General features: G+C 37.6%; 1 protein-coding gene across 2 annotated transcripts in view; it reads right to left on the bottom strand.

Annotated features, from left to right (window-relative positions):
• Positions 1-676: 676 nt before the first annotated feature.
• Positions 677-19,955, bottom strand: part of EDNRA (endothelin receptor type A) — a 28,169-nt gene continuing 8,890 nt past the window's right edge. Inside the window, exons 2-7 of one of the 2 annotated variants that reach the window (XM_075709207.1) lie at positions 15,610-15,737; positions 9,440-9,638; positions 5,251-5,403; positions 3,247-3,380; positions 2,756-2,864; positions 677-817 (exon numbers count right to left, since the gene is read on the bottom strand). In XM_075709207.1, coding sequence (XP_075565322.1) covers positions 677-817; positions 2,756-2,864; positions 3,247-3,380; positions 5,251-5,403; positions 9,440-9,638; positions 15,610-15,737 — 864 coding nt within the window. The remainder of the gene's footprint in view (positions 818-2,755; positions 2,865-3,246; positions 3,381-5,250; positions 5,404-9,439; positions 9,639-15,609; positions 15,738-19,955) is intronic. The other variant, XM_075709208.1, reaches the window with a different exon arrangement.

The raw sequence follows: 19,955 nt of genomic DNA, 5'->3' as shown, positions 1-19,955 counted from the left end.
TGTGCTTAAGTGCCAAATGTTGACGCTACTTTAAATGGTTTCTTCCTATTTTTGAGTACTGAAGTGCTACAAAAGTGAACTGCCCAGCTAATATCCTGACCCATTGCAACATAAGTAAATAAAATACTGGTGTGAACCAAAACGTTTTCCAACATAAACCTGAAAAACAACAACAACAACAACAACAACAACAGCAACAACATGCAAAACATACTGGTGCATGGAATATATCCACCACACAAAAAAAGTTAAAAGACAAATGGGCAGAGAGAAAATATAGTCACAGACAGATTCCATTTTGATATCTTCTGAAAAATTCCGCCGTGATTAATTCTAGGTTACAATTGGGTAATACGATTGTATTGTACCAGTCACAGACACTGGACAGTTCCTGCTTGGTTCAGAAGAGCAAACCACCTGTGTAGTTCAAGTCATTTTTTTTGTGTCATAATCACATCAATAACATTTTCAGAGACACAATTACCATCCAGTGGATCTCAGTTGACAGAACATCACAGTTATAGTCAGTCAATCTACTCAGTCACCTCTAGAATTAGGTACAAGGGTGCACACGTCTGAATTGATTATGGAACAGTCACTGGGCTTCCTGTTGAAATAGCTTTGTTGTGACTTTTTTTCCTGTTTGATTCTGAAGTGGTATCAGAGTCCTTAATTTTCAGTTTATGCTGTCTTTATGGCTGCTTCGATCTGTATTGTGATTGTTTAGTTCTTGATTTTTCCACTGAATACTTGTTCCATTCATGGGCACTGAAGTCACTAGACTCTTAGATTGGGAGCAGCAACAGCAAAGACATGACTGGAAATTAAAAAAAAAAAAAGGAAAAGGTTAACACAAATGTATCAACTCTATGCAGATTGCCAGCCATATATTTTATGCAGAAATGAACAGACAATTCTAGCTGAAGGGAGTGATAGCTGCACTCAGGCAAATTCTTTATCCTAGGATGCAAACAATTCTTGTGATTAAACATCACAAAAGCAGCAAATTAGGCCCAGCCTGTGCCTGTTATTTAAGAAAAACTCACAGTATCAAAAGGGAAATTTGTTTGACTAAGGTAAATAGAATGAGAACTGACAGAACTCAATACATGTTGTAAGAGCTGGGTTCGGTTTTTTTCCTCTTTATCACTGCACTCCAAACTTAGGGATCCTCATGCTGCTTAGCATGTAAGAGAAAAGAAGAAAATTCCCCAGCCTGTGACTTAGGCCTCTTCTCACATCTTAGAAGACAAAATTGTTTAGGAAAAGGGACAGTGAATATATTGAGGTGTATCATTTTTCACAGTTCAGAATAGAAGGTCATTCAGGATCATAATCCCAGGTTCTTCACAGGCTAGTATGTTCAGTTGTCTCTTCTGAAAGGAGCAGAGAGGATTTTTCAGCTATCCTCCCCTCCCTTCACAAAAACTAGTGCCTAATTCTATGTAGAGGGGATCTCTACTTTAGGGGAAGGAGTTAGGGCCTCAGAGGAGCAATGGCAATAACAGGAGTAGATCTATGACTTCTGTGAACACAGTGAGAAGGGAGTGTTGCAGAGACTTAAGGTATATGTACTGTCTATCTATGGGTGGGTATGTAAAACAGCAACAGAGGTAGGGTGAGAAACTCAAAATACAAAATGGAAAGATTGCCTGAATTAACAACCTTGATACTAGAAGGGAAAGGGTAAGCTATAATGAGAAGCTGGGAAGGACTAAATTATAGCTGAAAATTTTTTAATTAGAATTGTTGGATGGTAATTTTATTTGGAAAGACAAATGGGAAGAACGAACTACTGATGTGAGGAGCAGCGTAGTAGTACCCACTGTTACTTCTCCCTTTCACCTAAGGACAGGTTCAGGCATATTATCCTCTCCACAGTTCCCAAATGAAGCAGGGGACTGTAAAAAGCAAAGCTGACTTCTTATTTATCATGTGAAAATACTCTCTTAAAAGAGTTTGTAAGTCTGAGCAGGCTACAGACAAACAGGTATTCCCTATTCTAATAATTGATTACATTTTTTCAGTAGCTTGAGTTGCCTATTCGCAGACCTAAAGTTTAGTGGTACAGTCCTGTCGTCTTTTGTTTTTCTTTGCAGATAAAGCTATTTCAGTCTCCTTTTCCATTTCATTACTTTCTTTACCACTATATGCTCTCATTTTCTTTCTTCTGGTATTGCATTTATTAGGTGAACGGGGACTTGCAGAGGCACAGTGTCACAAGGAAATTATTTTAGCCTCAAAATATGTTTTCATGTGTAGGAACTGGAAAAATGCAGGTAAAAGCCATAATGAGTATTCAATCGCCAAAGTCAACTCAGGTGCCTGCTTCGGTATTCAAGCCTGAAAATTTTAGTCGTTAATGGGATTGTTTAACTGCAGGCAGCTTGGTGTCCTGTGTATGTGTTCTTTGTCGTCATCTACAGTGGGAAATATGTTATAAACCAAATTCTATTTCATGTACATGTCACATGCAGATAAGTAGTACTTACAAGAGCGTGTCTATCTCAGTTTACATGTTTACATATGAGGACTATGTCAAACTTATTTACTGGTTTAGCATTTCAGATAAAGTGGATAGTTCCACTTTCAGTTTGGTATGTGTGCTATATGAGCTGCTAACTGGTAAACTAGACAATTTATAACCTTTGATTCCTTTGCATGCCTCTTCTCCCACCTGCTAAAAATAGATAAGCGATAAGTGATTTAATACAGTACATTAACTGGACATAAAATCTTACCAAGAAGATCTTACCTGGAAACAGTTTTTAAACTTCTTGCTCACAAAATACAGAGCTATTGGGTTTATACAAGAGTTCATGGTTGCCAGGTTGATGCTGATATAATCCAATGGCAGCAAGAAACTAGGCAACAAAAGAGAAAGCAAAACATTTAAACTCTTCATATACTGTAGAAGCATCCGTGCTTTTTGTGGTTACAATCTCTTACCTAACTCCCTCAATCTAATCTTGTTCCATGCCAGGTCTGTAACAACCTGTCTCACAGAAGTTCACAAAAGCCAGAGGAAAGTGATTGTGACGGTGACAGACAACATTTATTGAAATTATGCTACCCCATTAAAACTGAAACCCCTGAAAATGGATGCAGCTGAAAAGTCATAAAATAAAGTGTTTGCTCCTCTAACACTACAGTTGCATGCACAATGACATTTCTCACATAAATTTCAAGTATGCGACATTATATTTTTTCAGTATAAACAATTGATTGACATAGAAAATTAAGTACCTGAGCAGTTCACATCTGCCAGGGTCTCTTTCATTGTATACCATTTTCTTCAAAATTCGGCTCAAATGGAGAGGGAACCAGCAAAGAGCAAAAATCACTACTAAACAGAAAACTGTCTTTGCAACTTCTCGACGCTAGAAAAAGAAGTAAAGATAAATATGACTGAGTGCCTAATTCGTATTGGTAGGTGATTGTAGTGTAGTAATGTTGGCAGCAAAGTAGGTTTCTTCAGAAACATGCATAATCTGCAAGAAAACTTTTTCATGTATGAGGGAAATGGATCACACCTGCTTGATAAACCACTTGTACCTAATCCTTGATGTGGGGCAATCTGTAAACCCAAGGCACCTAAATCAATTGGCAATAAAAGCTCCATTCAGCCACATACCTAGTCAGATGTCAAATTCTCTCTGATGTATCATTTTCTATTTAGTATGCATCATGTTACATAAAGGCATACGGCACAGTATATTAATTTTGCTATGTGATCCTTGTTATGTGATCTTGATGTTCTTAGAGCAAATAGTTCCTCTACAAACAAAATTTTAGAAATGTCTGTATTACAGCTTAATCTCATAATACTTAGTCAGGAAATAATCTCAATTTAATGGATATTTTATATGGCTCTAGAGATTTACAGATGTTTTAGTGTATTTTTGACAATGCATACCAGTGGTGTTTGGTAGGCATGGGTTTGGTAAAGAGAAGCAGTTGAAGGGGTAAGAATACCACTTCTGAAACTGCCACTGTAATATAACAATTACAAGCATTGCAAGGCTCTGTCATTAAAAAACTCAAATTCAAATGTTTGATTACAGTAAGTCTTGTTAGGCTTTGAATATGACTATTACAGTTTCTTCTTTCTTGTAATAGCAGTTTTTATCAAAATAGGAAAAGGATCATGACTAGACATTAATGTGGACAAGGCTAAAGGGAAGGAAGGAAGAAAGAAGGGCAAAAGGTGATAGTTAAAAAGACAAGCATTTTTAAATTGGGACATAAAGTCATCCTCCGGCAACCAGTCCAAGTAGCTTGCTGGGCACTGCATGTCAGGATGGGAAAGCTGGAGGGTGGATTCCCCCACCCCGTACATACCATTCTAGTTCTAATGGGTGGAGCAGCTTATTTGCGGCCCTAGGAGACTGTTGCAGGCCCTGGGGCCTGAGGAGGGGAAAAAGTGGAGGATCTGCACAAGGGGAGGATTTTCCGGTCTGCCCTGATCTGGAATGAACCAGCAGAGGAGGAACCTCTGAGAGAGCTCACTCCGATGCAGAGGGGACTGCTTTAGGGATTCACATCTGTGAATGAGGAATTTGAAAGAGTAGAATTTGAGGGGCTGATGTTAACACAGGGGAAAAGCTACAGATTGTTTTTAAAATTTCAGTTAGGAATTAAACATCAGACAGTGCTGCGAAAACAGCAAAGTGAGATCTGACGGTTCCGTGAGTGACTCGACTCTATGATCATTTGTTTGTACTATTCTCCTGTTGCTCTTTTCAAAGCAGCTACAGTAGTGGTACAGCAACAGTACAATAACCCTGGAAAAAAAAAATGCACTCCATTCTAAACCAGGTTATTCTACAATTGCTTTTTATATGAAACTAAAGTTGCATATCAAAGTATGCCAAAAGTAGGGAGGACCCATGGAGTCATATCTTTACAAATAAAAAGAAACATTTTTTTGGCAAATCTTTGTAGTTAAATTTCAAAGCATTTAGCCAGTAGTGATTTGAGGTTAAAGAGCAGGAGAGCACAACTGTCATACATACTTAAGAAGAGAAAGAAACTGGCTAGTTTCCTGAGCATGCTGTCTTCAATACCTCCTTACACTGTGATTTAGTCTTGTGTTCCAGGTTTAAATGAATACCTTAACATCATAAATAACCTACATACTCACTTTCTATTTCTGTAATGTACTGTATTGAAGTACACTTCGAAACGTTTCTAAGCTAACCCAAAAAGAGAAGAACAGTGTTTTCAAACATTGGTGTTCCTAATATTTACCTGCTTAAGGTGTTCACTGAGAGCGATTCTCAAGTTGCTGTTTCTTCTGTTTAACATTTCACAAGTCATTAGCGTATAAAAGATGGCAGTACATGCCAGTGGCATGCAGAAATAGAAACCAAACAGCCACCAGTCCTTTGCATCTTTGTAAAACTGTAGATAAGGTAAAGAAAAGAGAAGATACTTTATTATGATTCAATGGAAAGTACCACAGAAGGGTCTTGGAAAGTGTGATAGTTGGTATGCTGGTATCTGTCTATTGGTAAACAGCAAAAATTATGTAAACTTTCTTATTGTTGATCCAGTTTGGACCAACATCAAAATGGGAACTGTGGCAGTGTAAACATTTATTTTACCTTACGGATAGCCTGCCTGTACCTTTGCTGCAATCTGTCTTGGGTTGGAATTAATTTTTTTGTGTGTTTTCTGAACATTTACACTTATTCATGAAAACTGGAATCCAGTTTCATGAAAAAGACATGCCAAAATGTAGACAGTGTCAGTTTGAGATAACAAATCTTACTAAAAGCCTGTCTCAGGAAATGCCATTTACCTCTACGGCTTCTGTCCTGATTCCAAAAAAGGAAAATTCAAAACGTCTTGTAAGTTTAATCACCTTTTGTTATCAGTGAAAAGATTGGTAGTTGGTTTGCTTATGTACTGGGCAGATAGGAGCCACTTGTCTGATATATGGAAAGCTTAGGACGTGTGGCTTCTAGTGGTACAGTTAGTTTTAACCCTTTGCCTGCCATTCATACCATTTGCCTTTTGTGACAGGACACGAGGGACTTGGTAGAGTAGCGGTACTTTGCTGTGTAATTTTAAGTGTTAGCTGTGATTTAAGCTGTTGTTTAAGTTAATACATTTATGTATTGTAGGAAATACTACATTTGACAAAACATTTAAAATTACTCTTTTCTGTAGACGATTGTATTTTCAGACTTGAGAAAATATTGTATCTTGGTTTTTAACTTTTATGCTCAGCCAAAAGTGTGCACTGAGATATGACATTTTAAATACTTCCTGTCTCTATGTTATTAGTCACTGAGATGGATGTGTGTAAAAGGGAACCTTCTTTCTCATAATCTTTCCCCTAGGTTGTTTATTCCTAGCGGATGTGCTCTTGTAACATCACAGTTCCCATACTAAATGTCACAATGCTAATAACTGAGGATTATATGAATCCTGTTTGAAAAAGTCAAACTTTTGACATCTTGTTTACATTTAAAACAGAACGGTACTAAACTCTGAAAGATGAAAAAAGGGGATGCAATTAATAGACTAGTATTTAATAATGTTCATTTTCAAATCTGGTTTAGTTATGCTAGAAAGTTGTTTCACTAAGAAAAAGGGAATGCTTTTTTTTTCTGTGTCACAACCCTGACCAACACATCAATTCTGTATGAGGACCTGGCTTTGTGAAGTTATAAAACCTACATGAAAATGTCTGTAAATGATTAATTGTGGAATCTGAGTTTCACAAAAAAAGGGGATTTTTCTCCCTCTGCCCCAACAGAGTTAGCTGCTTACAGAGCTTGCTAATTTAAAGTATGCTGCTGGTATCTAGGCCACAACCCCACCTCACAGGGCATTTTGAATTGTGTTGATTAGCTTGTTTCCTCCTCCTCATCAGCCTCATCCCTGCGTGGGGAGGTGCTACAGTCTGCTGCATAGTTGCACTCTCCTTGGGAGCAGAATTTCCCCCACTGGGAACAGAGCTTCTGCCAGCAGCAAACCAGAAAAGAATATGCCTCATATTTGAAGAGTTTGTACTGAGGGGAAATGTAATTACCACTCCTTCTGCAGAGAAAAGGATTACAAATACATGGAGACAATTATATTTTCCGTGGCAAATTCCTCCAAGTCAGACTGGAATCATATTGGTTGGGCAGCACAACAAAATGTGTACTGTGTGAAGCCATGCTATGTTTACAAGGAAAACTTTCTGTCATATCATTCTACCAGCTTTCATTAGCATTGCCTGTCAGTCAAGAAAACACACACGTAAAGTTCTGTGTCACAACCCTGACCAACACATCAATTCTGTATGAGGACCTGGCTTTGTGAAGTTATAAAACCTACATGAAAATGTCTGTAAATGATTAATTGTGGAATCTGAGTTTCACAAAGCTTACATCAAAGTACAAAATTGGGTTGATTTAAGAGAAGTAGACATTCTTTTGTTTGTCTTGAAAGCCCACATGGAACTGGTTTTCTACAGGAAATGTGCATTTTAAACAAGTTTCCTAGTGCGCTCAGCCTCTGGGGAATCATCATGGTCTAGCATGAATCTTTTAAGTCTTTCAAGGATAGCTTTAAACATGAACAAAGCTTCCATTAAAAAAAAAAAAGTTAATCATAAATCCTTCCCAACGTTTAGTGATTGTTTATTGTGGTGTTTGTGGTAGTAAATACTACAGTTAAGGTTAAAATGGTATTTCCATTTTAATCTCATGTTTGTACTTGGTGCAACGCATTGAAACATAACACTCCCCATTTTGACTGACACGTCCAACATTTACTCTCAGCTTGGACGTAAACGCTGGTTTGTTTCCTTGAAAATCAAACTGGCGTGGGGAGATTTGGAGCTTTTGAATTATGCTGAGCAAGTAAAAGATACTAATTCCTGCTAATAAAACAAAACAAGCTATTCTACTTACCACATTAAGAACAGAACAATAATTGTAAAAGGTAGCATGCCTATGGAAGACCTGAACTGTAGTAGTTTTGAGAAGAGGGGAGAGAAAACTATTCTTTTTCTTAGGGAGAGAGGAAGTGAAGATTGTCCAGACACATTTGTGGGGACAAACAGCCATTACAAAAGGGAAATTTGCTGCAGTGTGCATTTCATAAATCATATTCTTATAACTACAGTATGTACAGTCATATACTTTGTAGAGTTTAGAAACAAAGATACAGTAAGTCCTAGGCAATTCCACTCCATCTTCACCTGCATTAATTACTGCCATTAGGGAGTTCCTTTTGTCTTCTCTTGCAATTGTCTCTTGCTCTTTCTGCCATCCCTGCAGTCTGTGTAACCCTGCCAAAGTTGGGTGTGTTTTGAAAAGCACCTTGAAAACTGTGAAAAACACTGATCATCCACACTTTTTATTTTCTAAATTTCCTAGCTCCGTTTTGCCCTATCCTTCCCAATTCTAGCCCAAGCCATGTTCTGATCCAACAAAAGGAGAAGTGCCACACATTCAAAAAAGAGAAACTTGCACTCTATCATGAAAAATTCTAGTCCGGACAAAAATATGGAGTTTCTCTCAAGACTTAAGACCTTGCACTATCTGCCTTCTCTTAAGACAAAACAGAATATTACTCTTTTTTTTATTACTGGGTGAATGGTGGCTGGCCCTTCTTTGGGGTCATGAAGGACTTAAGATAGCACTTTCCCACTTTCTCAGTCTAAGGCCAGGTGGATAATCACTATCCCCAAATGCAGTAAAGATCTACTAATTCTGTAGCGACTACTCACCTGGCTTACTTTGAGCATGCTAATGTAGGTATTGGCAGCTGTTAAGCTGCAGTAGCACAGAGGATGAGGGCTATGAAACATGCCAAAGAAGCCTGGTGTGTCTCAGGCACTTCTCTTGCTCTTGAGTTCCCGTATCTAGATGACAGCTAACAGTGCCCAAGCTACCTAGGTTGGAGATGTGAGCGTGTCAGATTTCTAGTCATGATTTCTTGTAAATGAAGGGGGTTATTCTCTGTTTGACTTTGTAAGTGAATATAGAATAGGAAAAGTTATGTTCGAGCATGGCCCCACCCTTTTCTTTATCTGCCAAAAGAGCTGGCTACTGCATGCAAAATGATGACTAATCATGGTAAAACATGGTTTTTGACAGTTACAAGCTCCAAGGTGTTACACCTGGAAACACAATACCTTCCAAGGCTCTGGCTACCCTGATACATTTCTGGGTTGTACTTTAAGCAGGCTCAAATTGCAAATTTCGGTATTAAGAAACCTCAGTAGTGAAGAAATGAAAATATTGTAAAGTCCCATTTAGTATCTCTGGCTGAAAGTAGAGACGGGTCACTGTAAATTAAGGATCCGCTTTGTACAATATACATTAGAATACCTTTTGCACTTTAACAGATGAATAAAGCGTATTATAATGCAGTATCTTAATTGTCTAACCTATATACTGTGGATTCGAAAAAGAGAAGGAAGGCTGTTACTTACCAAGGTAAAATTATTTGTAGGATTGAGCATGCAGGTAACGTAACCTTCATCCTTGTATTTGAACGGTACCACAGCAAAACCAATTGCTTCTGGAATAGCCAGTATGAAGGACAGAAGCCAAATGGAGAAAATTTCAATAGCAGTGATCATAGGGATTCCAATTCCCTGAACACGGCTCCAGGAGGCAACTGCTCTATACCTGAAAGAGACAGGCATTAGTTTCCAACCTTCAGTTTCTTCCTTAAATTCAAAGATCTTGGTTCCATTTTATATATTAAGTAAAATCCTAAAGCTGACGTCTTAGACTTGCATTGCTTGTTTTTTCCGCCTGTTCCAGGGCCTCTGCCAGCTCTCAAGCCACAGCAGAGCGTATCAAGGGGTGGATAGCAGAGACATGGCTGTAACTGTGTTGCTTAGGCACGGGATTGCATGGAATTCTGCTATGTGGACTACACTAATGATTTCTAATTAAAGTGGGCAAGGTTTGTGAGGACAGACTATATCTTTCACTAGATCAACTGACGTAACAGAAGAAAAAGAGCTTCCAGGCACGCAAGCCATTCTAATAGATACAAAACAGCTATCTCCTTCAGCTGCCTCAGCTGTAACAGCAGTACTATCTGAAGTTGTCAGCTTCCATGCAATGAAATACTGTGAAAATACTCCTGATGAAATGAAAATGCATTTGTTCTATTTACACTATTCCATTTTAAAAATATTGGGTTCATTTAGCATATTCTGTATTTGCCTTAGACTACAACTGAGTGCTAGTTAGGACTGTCTGACAGCTATCTCAGCGTCTGCATCACCTTTCTGATGAGAAACTGAAGCGCATGGCTAAGTCATCTGTACATGCTAAACCCAACATATTTTCCCACTACTTTATCCCTTAGACAGCAAGTTTCTATGTAAAAAGTGGAATTATTGAAACCTGCTTTCCTATGTGTATGCGTCTCATAAATGTAATCTTGGTAAAATGCAAGAACTCTTAAAGAGGTGTCAAATACAGCCCATGCATTTCTCCCTTTTCCTCTTCCTCTCTTTACCTTCTCTCTGAAAATTATGCAAAGAACAAATATTATTTTTGATCTCGTAATAATCTGAAATACATGCTGGAGAGCTTTCTGTCATTGGTGATGTAACGGTTTCTAAACTGCTTATTTTACTTCCCCCAAATAATAGCACCTTCCCATTTGGAATTACAGTGCTACATGGATATATCATGGCATCCACTGATGAAATAGCCTTCTTTAGCTGAGGAGAAAAAAAGTCAAGAAAGGTTGTTCATCTGCTTTAAAAAATGTCAGAATAAGAAATCGCTGAAGCAGATTATAAATTGTAAGGAGCTGTGTCATTTTACTGTTCTGACTATGGCAAGTATTCTTTTCTTCCTCAGACATGCCCTCATTTTCTGCCGCCTTGAGTCCTGGCAGATACATTTGGATCTATGCAGCTGCCACCTCTATTCACCTTTCCAAGGCATGAGCCAGGGTTAACCTTTTTCAGAGAAAAGCAAATGAGGTGGTAATTTTAGCTGATGACAGCAGCTAACTGGAGTACAAAAGGGCATACCAGCAGGCATGAGGAAGGTGAAAGGTGTGGGGAAAGGACATACCCTCAGCAGACCAGGAGGATACAATTTGTAAGTATGTAGTTACAAAATCTGAGTTGCAGGGATGAGTGAGCTTTGGCAAAGGAAGGAAGGAGCAGGGGATTTTAGATGGGAAAGCTTTAGGTTGGAGGATTAGGTTGTGGAAGGATTAGGGTGGGATGGTAGGTGATTGGAAGGAATACAGAATTTTGGCATGGGCTGGAAGGCTCAGGGATAACAAGGGTTTAAGGAAAAGAGTAGCTGACAACTCTGGCTTAGGATGCTTTGAGTGTACTGGGAATTATTGGATTTTGAATTTCTGAGATGGAAGGAATGAAGAGCTTCTGATGGGAAAAAGCATTAGTTAAGGGATATAGAACCGAGGCTATAAAGGTCAGTAAAATTTGGAGTTATTAAAAGGCATCCTCACCCCTCCTCTAACCAAGACACTGATTTGGGATTCACACACACAGCATTTCTTCTGATTTCCTGTATCACACCCCCTTTTCGTTTGGAAGTGTACTTATTAACAGGATGGAAGACTTGTGAATTAAATCCTTGTAGCCTCAATGTTAGAGGAAAGAAGATGCATGAATGCAAGATCAGCCTGTAAGCCCCTCACAAAAACTTCAGAAAGCATTATTACAGAACATGACTGGAAGGTGTCAGAGCCTTGTGTGCCATCATGCTTGCACTAAACAGACTAGAAGCTTTTGCTTTAATATCTATAGCAATACCATACACAGCATAGTCACAGGTGTACTACGGACAGGTTCTCAGTACATCATTTTAACAGAAATGTTTGTATAAAGATTTTGAACATACTAAAGCAAACTACATTTTGGACTTGCAGGTTAAAAATAAAAACATCTTTGAAAGGCATCCTGATAGGGTGTCTGTCAAGGAATTTACACAAAATACATGCATCGTGCATTACATTTAGTTCCCCAATCTAAAATCTGTGTGCGTGTGTTTTGTCTTACTTTCTTTTTTCTGTTTGCTTCCCTTTGCCTCCAACCTTGTCTAAAATACTAAGTTCTTTTCCAGGTTATTTCCTTTTCTCTGTTTAATGTTGTAGCTCTTCTCCCTCCCCTTTTCATTTTCTACTGCTCATGCATGTGCTGTCAACTTTAGTATATTGTGCCCTTCAGTTGCTGTCTCTCCTCTGTTTTCTTCTCCTCCCTCTTCTCCCATGCTTAGCTATTTATTCCAACTTGCTTTTCATGGACTCTGCAGTCCCTCCTGCTACTTATATTTAAAGATGCACAGTATTTAAGGACAAGAGATCATTACAACATGAAGTATGCATACATACAATTAAATATTTTGCACTCCTATCTAGTTATAACTTGCTTAAAGCATTTTTTTCAGAAGGATCTCCTGTCTTGATCTGAGAACATTAAGAGCAGGACACCTTCACCTTTCCCTGTTTCTTCTTGTGGTTAATCACCCTCATTGTTAAAAATATCTACCCTATTTTCATTTGGAATTTGTCTGGCTGACACCTTGTTCTCTAGGTTCTTATTATATCTTTCTTTGCTAAGCTAAAGATCCCATGGATATCTGATACATCATCTGTATTTCAGTATTTGGATATTATATTTAAGTAGCTTCTTAAGTGTTGTTTTTGATAAGCAACAAATTGAGATCTGTAAGGCCACTGAATAATTTCTGATGCTTTTCTACACTCTTCTCTCTGTGATTCGTCATTCTTTGGTAAAGAATAATTCTGGAACTCTAGTTAGCCTTCCAGTGTTGGTCTCATTAATGCAGCATGGTTGTGGTTTTTGCTGTGGCCCAGATTTGGTTTTGGAACAATTTGGATGAATTTTACCATAGTGGTATCTAATAAGAATTAAAAAAGAAAATGTATTGTGCCTTATGAAGTTAAATCAAGGATTATATGAAAATTAAATAATGGGCTATAGCTTGTCTGTGAACTACCAGTCCCCTATGCCTGCTGTCTTACAGAGTAGGTGCTTTTGTTTCCCCATTCCTTTTGACTGCATTAGAAAATTAGTTGTTCAAATGGCCCACTAGAAAAACATATTTCTCTTCTGTGAGTGTCATCAGCCATTTATAAGGGGGAAAAGCAATACAGAAAAGATAAGAGACTTGATCAAGGACGTAAGAAGCAGTCACTGTCAAGATTTGTGTCAGAACAGTTCCTAAATGACCCTACTGTTGCTGATACGATCTGTTCCTCTTCATTGGGAGAGATCACAGCTGTTACTCATTTTAAAGATAGCCAGAAATGTGTTGACTGCAAAGCTCTTAATACAATAAAGCTCTTAGAGCTTTGTTTTAGTGGTAAAATCTTGACTTATCTAATACACTTACTGAAAGTTGGGCCAGATGGTATGCAGAGGAGGCAAGAAGAGTGTGTATACATATTAAATGAGATCCATATCTTCACTCTTCTTCTTGAAACCATTTCTTCATCAAAATCATTATGCCCAAGACATAAGCAAGAGTAAAAGTTCAGGAAGGGAAATATCCTTCCTCTTAGTCACAGTCAGGCACTGTTTAGAAAAAGAGTCAGACTATGGTCACCATCATGACCTAGATTTTAAAAATGCCTGGGGGTCATCTGAAACAAAAGTGAGCTGCTTCTGAAGGGTGAGTGGCTGGTTTGGTGGTTTTGTCAGCCTCTTAAAACCCTCTCCAAGTGTGAGTGGACATTGTTCCCCTTGGGCATGCACAGTTAAACCTTAATACACTGTCAGTGCAAGTCACTTTGTGCCAGGGGCAGTAGTAATGAGTGGAGTTTCACAATAGGAAGTAGTTAGCACAGAGAAGAGTCCTGGTAGGAAAAAAACCAAATCTTGTTCTGAATTAAGGCTGTGGTCTGTAAGAGGGACAGAGAGTCAACAATTATCAAAGCTCTGGAGCTCTGAATTCATTATACCAATTGACTCTATCTTTTTCTACTTCGTAGAATGCAATTCCATATATGGACACCCTAAATAACTATAAATGAGATATTTTCTTAAAAAAGCTCCTGAAAACTAACTCGCCTGTAGAACAGAAACAGTCCAGCTGTGACAGCACACAGTTCCATATTTACTCATTTTCCATACTAAAAAGCAAACATTATCTGATGTGGAATTTTGTATTAATGTGACTGTGCCGCTTCCAGTGCCCAACCTAAGTTGTTGAAGGTGCTCTCAGGTCCTGATTTCATGGTGATTTAACCTAGATTCAATTCATGTTAGCCAATATCAGAATCTGGCTGTATACATCTGTTTTCTAACACACATTCTCTGCAACCATTTACTAGAGTAGCACCAGATGATAAAGAATATGTCCTTGGCAAAACATGTAAACTGGGGGAGGAAATTAAATAGTCTGAGTCTGATCCCATACAAGACTTTATACTCAAATGGAAACAGCATTTGGTGGTTGTGAGGATTAGGAAATCAGTGCTTGTAAAAATATATATTTGCATATATAAAGAGGTAGCTTCCAATTTATGAAAGTGTGTGTAACAGCCTACTAGATTTCACTAAATCTAGTGAAACCACATTGGTGAAAACTTATCTAACAAACTCTCTGTTTCATATGTGCTTGATCTACGATTTATTCCTTAAAGAAGTCCATGGGATTGTATTTTATGCTGGGCAGATATTGTTTGAGAAACAGAATTCTTTTTATAGTTCTCAGACTCAAAAATGGAAATAGAATACTTGCCTGTTTACATTTTTTTTTGTTTCTGGCTTCAGCTAACAAGTTACTAATGTAATAAGGAACTGTATTTCAGGTATGGATACTACTAAGTTACTCATCCGTTGCAAATCTTGTACATCAACTGTTTATGTAAAATCAAACCAGGATTAATTTTAAAGCTTCTTTTACCTTGGCATTGCTGTACTAATACACATAATGCATTTTATTTATCAGTACTTTCTGTATCAGAATTACTGTTATTTTGGACTAGAACATGATCAAGTAAACTCAAGACCAATAAAAATAGCTTTTACACAAGTGAAGTCTTCATCTGCTATTGCCCTATATGTATGAAGAAAAAAAGCATAAAAGAATAATATTCAAAAGCATCTTAGCTGTTGTTCTATCAAAAAGGTTATGTACCTTCCCAAGCACTTTTAACAGAGGCATTAATTTTCAAACAATCCAAGCAAGTTTCCAATGTGTTTTTCAATAAAACTCAATTAGTTATAAAAGTTATCAAAATAAACACTGTAATTATGGTCCATAGGCAGGAAATTGAAGAAATTATTTTTATGACCCTGTTCAAATACAAAACAAACATGAGGTCATATGAAAGAAAGAAGTCTGAATACTGAGTCAAATCCCGATAAATTTTTGTCTGGTAAAGGAAATTGAACTAATGCTTTACTAGAGCTTTTAAATACCTTTGAAAAACCTGTAAAGTTAATTAGTCCAATAGCTTCATATTATACCTTGAGCCACAGATGTGGTGCAGGATACCAAAAAACAGAATATTAGTTATATCTATACTGTAGTCTGCCTGCTAAGACAACCATACTGAGTGCTCCCAGTTTTAGGAAAACTGCAAAGGCAAGAACAGTGTCTGTCAAAAGAGTGAAACATACTGTACCTGTCCACACTAAGGGCACAGAGATTAAGTACTGTGATTCCCACAGATGCCTTCTGTATAAAGGGAAGGAATTTGCAAAGAAACTGTCCAAATTCAGAATCTCCAAAAGGCCACTTCTGAGCAAGGAGCTAAAAAGAAGGTATAAAGTAATCAGAACATTTAAACAGTAACTTAGCAAGTATGTAACAATTGTAATTATTTCTTGTCTTAGACACAGCCATTGTAACCTTGAATTCTCCATACCTGAAGCATATCCTTAGTACTGAGTGAATCTGGGAAGTAACTGCTACTATAGAAGCACAGAGGGTGAAAGTTTAAACTTAGGTGTTGACCTTGAGCTGTTGTAATAGTAACCTGCATTGTTAAAAGATTTTTTATTATTGTGATTCAGCCAGCAGTATTGAATAATGAAAATCTAACTCAACCCTGTCATAAATGCTTGCAGTTACCATGTCCCAGAACCAAGCAGTCAAAGCGTAACGCACAGTTCATAATGAAATACCTCAGAGCCAAATTCTCATGCTGCATGCAAGTAGATTCTGGTCATTGTAAATGTACCACTATGTAGCTCATTACAATATTCGCTGCCAGATTCTTAAGTGTGTGGAGAAAATATTGTACATACATAATTTGTTCCATCTTGTGTTTTAAAAGACTATCATCATACATACATGTGGGCTGTACTACAAGGCAACAGAAAAGCATCCATTTAGAAAAACGTGAATGAGTGGCTGGGGTTTAGATTAGTATTTCCAAGGAGGCATTTACAGAACAAATATGAATACATTGATTCAGTGAATAGTTGTGAATAATTAGCATGTAAACAGTAATCTTTCTAGCTGTAACTGTTAAAGCTTTGAACAAGTATATGTACAAAATTACTCAGAAGGGAAAGAGTCACTCTTGCACTACTGGTTTTTTAATCTCCTTCCCTAAGTCTCTGCTGCTGAGCCTTTGTCAGGGGTAGGATACTGAATAAGAGGAGTTCTTTGTGTGATTCAGCCCAGCAGTTCTTATGCTCTTACCAACTTCTGCTAAAGTGGTTGTGTAATAGAAAGCATTAGACTTGAAATGAAAATATCAAATGCTTGAGCCAGATGTGTAACTTTGTCAGCATCATAGTGGATGTTGTATCCCTTATATGAACAGGGGGCACATTTTTAAAGGCAGTAATAATAATTGTCTTACTGGATATAATTATTGCTACTGTGCAGTCATTGGATTTACATTAAGCCTTACTGAACAAAGGCTAGAACACAGAATATTTTGATGGTACCATCTAAATTTGGAGATGTTTTTATTTGCTTCAGAGGAAGACAGCAAATGTTACACTGTGGCGTAACAATTATAAGCCAAACAATTATAAGCCAACAAAAATTATAAGCCAAACCCAAGCTTCTGAAAGCTTCTCAAACCTAATTTTGCTGACTTTTTGAAGACAGTCAGATCCAGACCTGGGACTGGTCTGTAACCAGTATTTTATGGAACTAAAATACATTTAAACTTCACAACAGTTTTATTTTCAAGTGCTTGAGATGGAGATAAACTGGTGGCACAACAAGCATCTCCAATAAATAGAGTATGTGTGATGTGCCACAGTCTAGTTGTCCCTGGGCAAGAGTGTAAAATGGAAAAGAGAGAACAAGGAACCATGCTTTCATCTGCACAAATGTGCAAGGACTGACGCCATTGCATTCTACATGCAGAAATTACTTGTGTTCTTTCAATGATAAACACAACCTATTAATCATGTATTTTTAACATTTTTACAGTTAAAACTCAACAAAGATTATACTGTTTGGAACATGATTAAATCAATAGAAATTTGAATTGTTTTCAGAGTTTACTTTCTTGCAGACCTGTTCTGCCAGGCCATCGTCATACTTGGGCAGACTTCTTTGCTTACAGTCAGTTCACGTTTTGACAGTTAACTTTGCAACTATAAGGACTAGAAAATTTTTTCAGTACAAGCTTAGGCTCTGGAACACACTCATCTAGTAAGAGTGGGTGGATTCTGTCTGCAGAATTAGAAAAACAAATTTTGGTTATAGCTCAGGACTGTAGTATTCAAAGTAAACATTTTATTTCTATTTAAATTACTATTAAATTGAAACGTACTGATTATCACTACCTTTAACAATATAAATCTTAACTCTTGGGAGTTAAAATTCACATCTGTCTTTATCTCAGTTAAGGTAGCAGTTACCTTTTTGTTTTTTCACAGCATGAGTTCTTCAGAGCGCTTTGCTGTAGAGTACAGGATGCTTATCACAGAATGCCAGATTTGTAGGCATTCATCTTGTCTTTATAGTCAGTCCTAATCTGGCTTTTTCACATCCCCTCTTTTTTATAGCCATTCATCACAATGCTAATTTACTTGTGCTTTTTTTTCCCCAAATAATACCTCAGAAATGCTGGAAGCAGCTATGTACTACATGCTGCCTATGTCTCTCTAGTACCATATTCATATTGCTGTTTGATTACTTGTATTTCAAGACAGATATTAGCTTTCAGACAACTGGGTGTTAATACTATGACACAAACTTATGTGTGTGACTGCTCATTAAAAGGAAAGGCGTTACCTGTTAGGCATTATATTTTTTACTGGATTATTTTTCCTCTTCCACTGAATATTAGAATGAGATTTCTCAACATAAGCTATAGCATCAATCCAAGTTTGTCTACTCCCTATTTCTTGAGAGTGTTAGAATATCATATAAATGTGGTTCCACTTGCTCTTGTTCTGCTACTATATGTTGCTGCATGTTTTCTGGCATATTGAGAACTCTTGCCTTCTTCAAGGAGGGCTGGGTATCTTATTTACCACCAAGATCACAGCAGAGAAAATGTGAGCACCTTTGCAATGGTATTCCAGTTTATGACAATCATACTTGATGATGAAAGCAGATCCCCCTTGTGCCAGAAGGCTAGGGAATGGATCACTAGGATTGGTGAGTCAACTATTGTCAGTACCTTCAGTAACAAAGGTAATGAGATTATACCTGCAAGCTGTTGATTAGTTCCTCTGATGTTATATGTATTTTTTGACTGAATGAAATACATTGAAAGCTCCAGGAGGATTTGCAATATTATAACAAATGTTCGCAGGGCATATTTTTGGCTTTTCTCTAGAACTCTTGCATGAGGCTTTAGTTTACGTTGCGGATACAGAAAAAATGTTGGAAAAAGAAGGGGCAATCTGAATCCATGGTAATTCTCCAACCAGTTGTAGTCACGTGAAATTTCAGCTCCAGACTCTTGTCTGGGTTTGGGTAAAATCGGAACAGTTCTCAAGGCACCACTGGGTGAAGGCTAAATTATAAATGGCACTGCCAGGGCAAATAGGCCCTAGCAGACTTTTGTCAATGCCCTGTGCCAGCCAGAGTCCCAAAACTGATTTATCATTATAGATCACACTTTAAAAGGCAACTGAAAGATAGCCACCTATTCATTTATGTGCACTGACTGTGGCTGCAGCGTATACCGAGCCATAGAAATGAACAAGCACTTTGTAGTGACTGTGAAACTCTGTTACTACAAGGCAAATATTAGCTTCAAAAAGAAAAGTGTTGTACTTGAAAAAGGTTCACTAACTCATTACTCCTTGCAGGGGAAGCTTTATCGTGGTTCCAGCATGTACACATCTTCTGCACACCCCAGGAAGCTCTCCTTTTTTAAGATTAAAAGTATTTTATTCCTTTTGTTTCTTACACTTTTCCACTAATTGAAGTAACATCAGTACCAAATCATTAGACATTCTTTTCAAGTTGATTTTAATCAAGATCACTTGGATCAGAATTAAGTTATTTGATTTTTAAGATTAACTTTGCAATCATTTCTGTGGGTATACTCCATTATCATTCCACATCAGCTATGCATTCATTACTTCCCCTTGGATCAGGTGCTAGTTTTTTCTTCTGTAGATATTTTTAGTCAGCATCCTGTCTTTGGTTTTACTAATTTTACATCAAAACAAGTCCATTTCCCTCTGTTCTGCCCTAGCAGGGTACAGAAACTTCAGAGTTATTTCACAGGGAAATAAAACATTTATTTTGTATAAAAAAATGGGCCCAGGAATTTAATTGAATTAGTCCTGATTTGCTTAGGTACAATATAAGAACTGGAACTACTGGCTCTGCTCTTCCAGTGCTTTTGCATGTTTTAATATCCAAACGAAATGAGTGTAAAATTTTAGATTACATTTTCTCTCAAGGCACAAGGATAGGAGGAATCAGGCTGATTACCCCAACTTGTATCCCAGTTCTCCATGAGTTGGTCAAATGGATTGTGCTTTTGCAAACCCACTCACAAAATCTCTGAGGTTTCAAAATAAGGCATGCGGCAAA

The sequence above is a fragment of the Pelecanus crispus genome, chromosome 4 (genome assembly GCF_030463565.1).
Source record: "Pelecanus crispus isolate bPelCri1 chromosome 4, bPelCri1.pri, whole genome shotgun sequence".
NCBI classification, from domain to species: Eukaryota; Metazoa; Chordata; class Aves; order Pelecaniformes; family Pelecanidae; genus Pelecanus; species Pelecanus crispus.
This window is presented reverse-complemented; position numbering and strand designations above follow the sequence as displayed.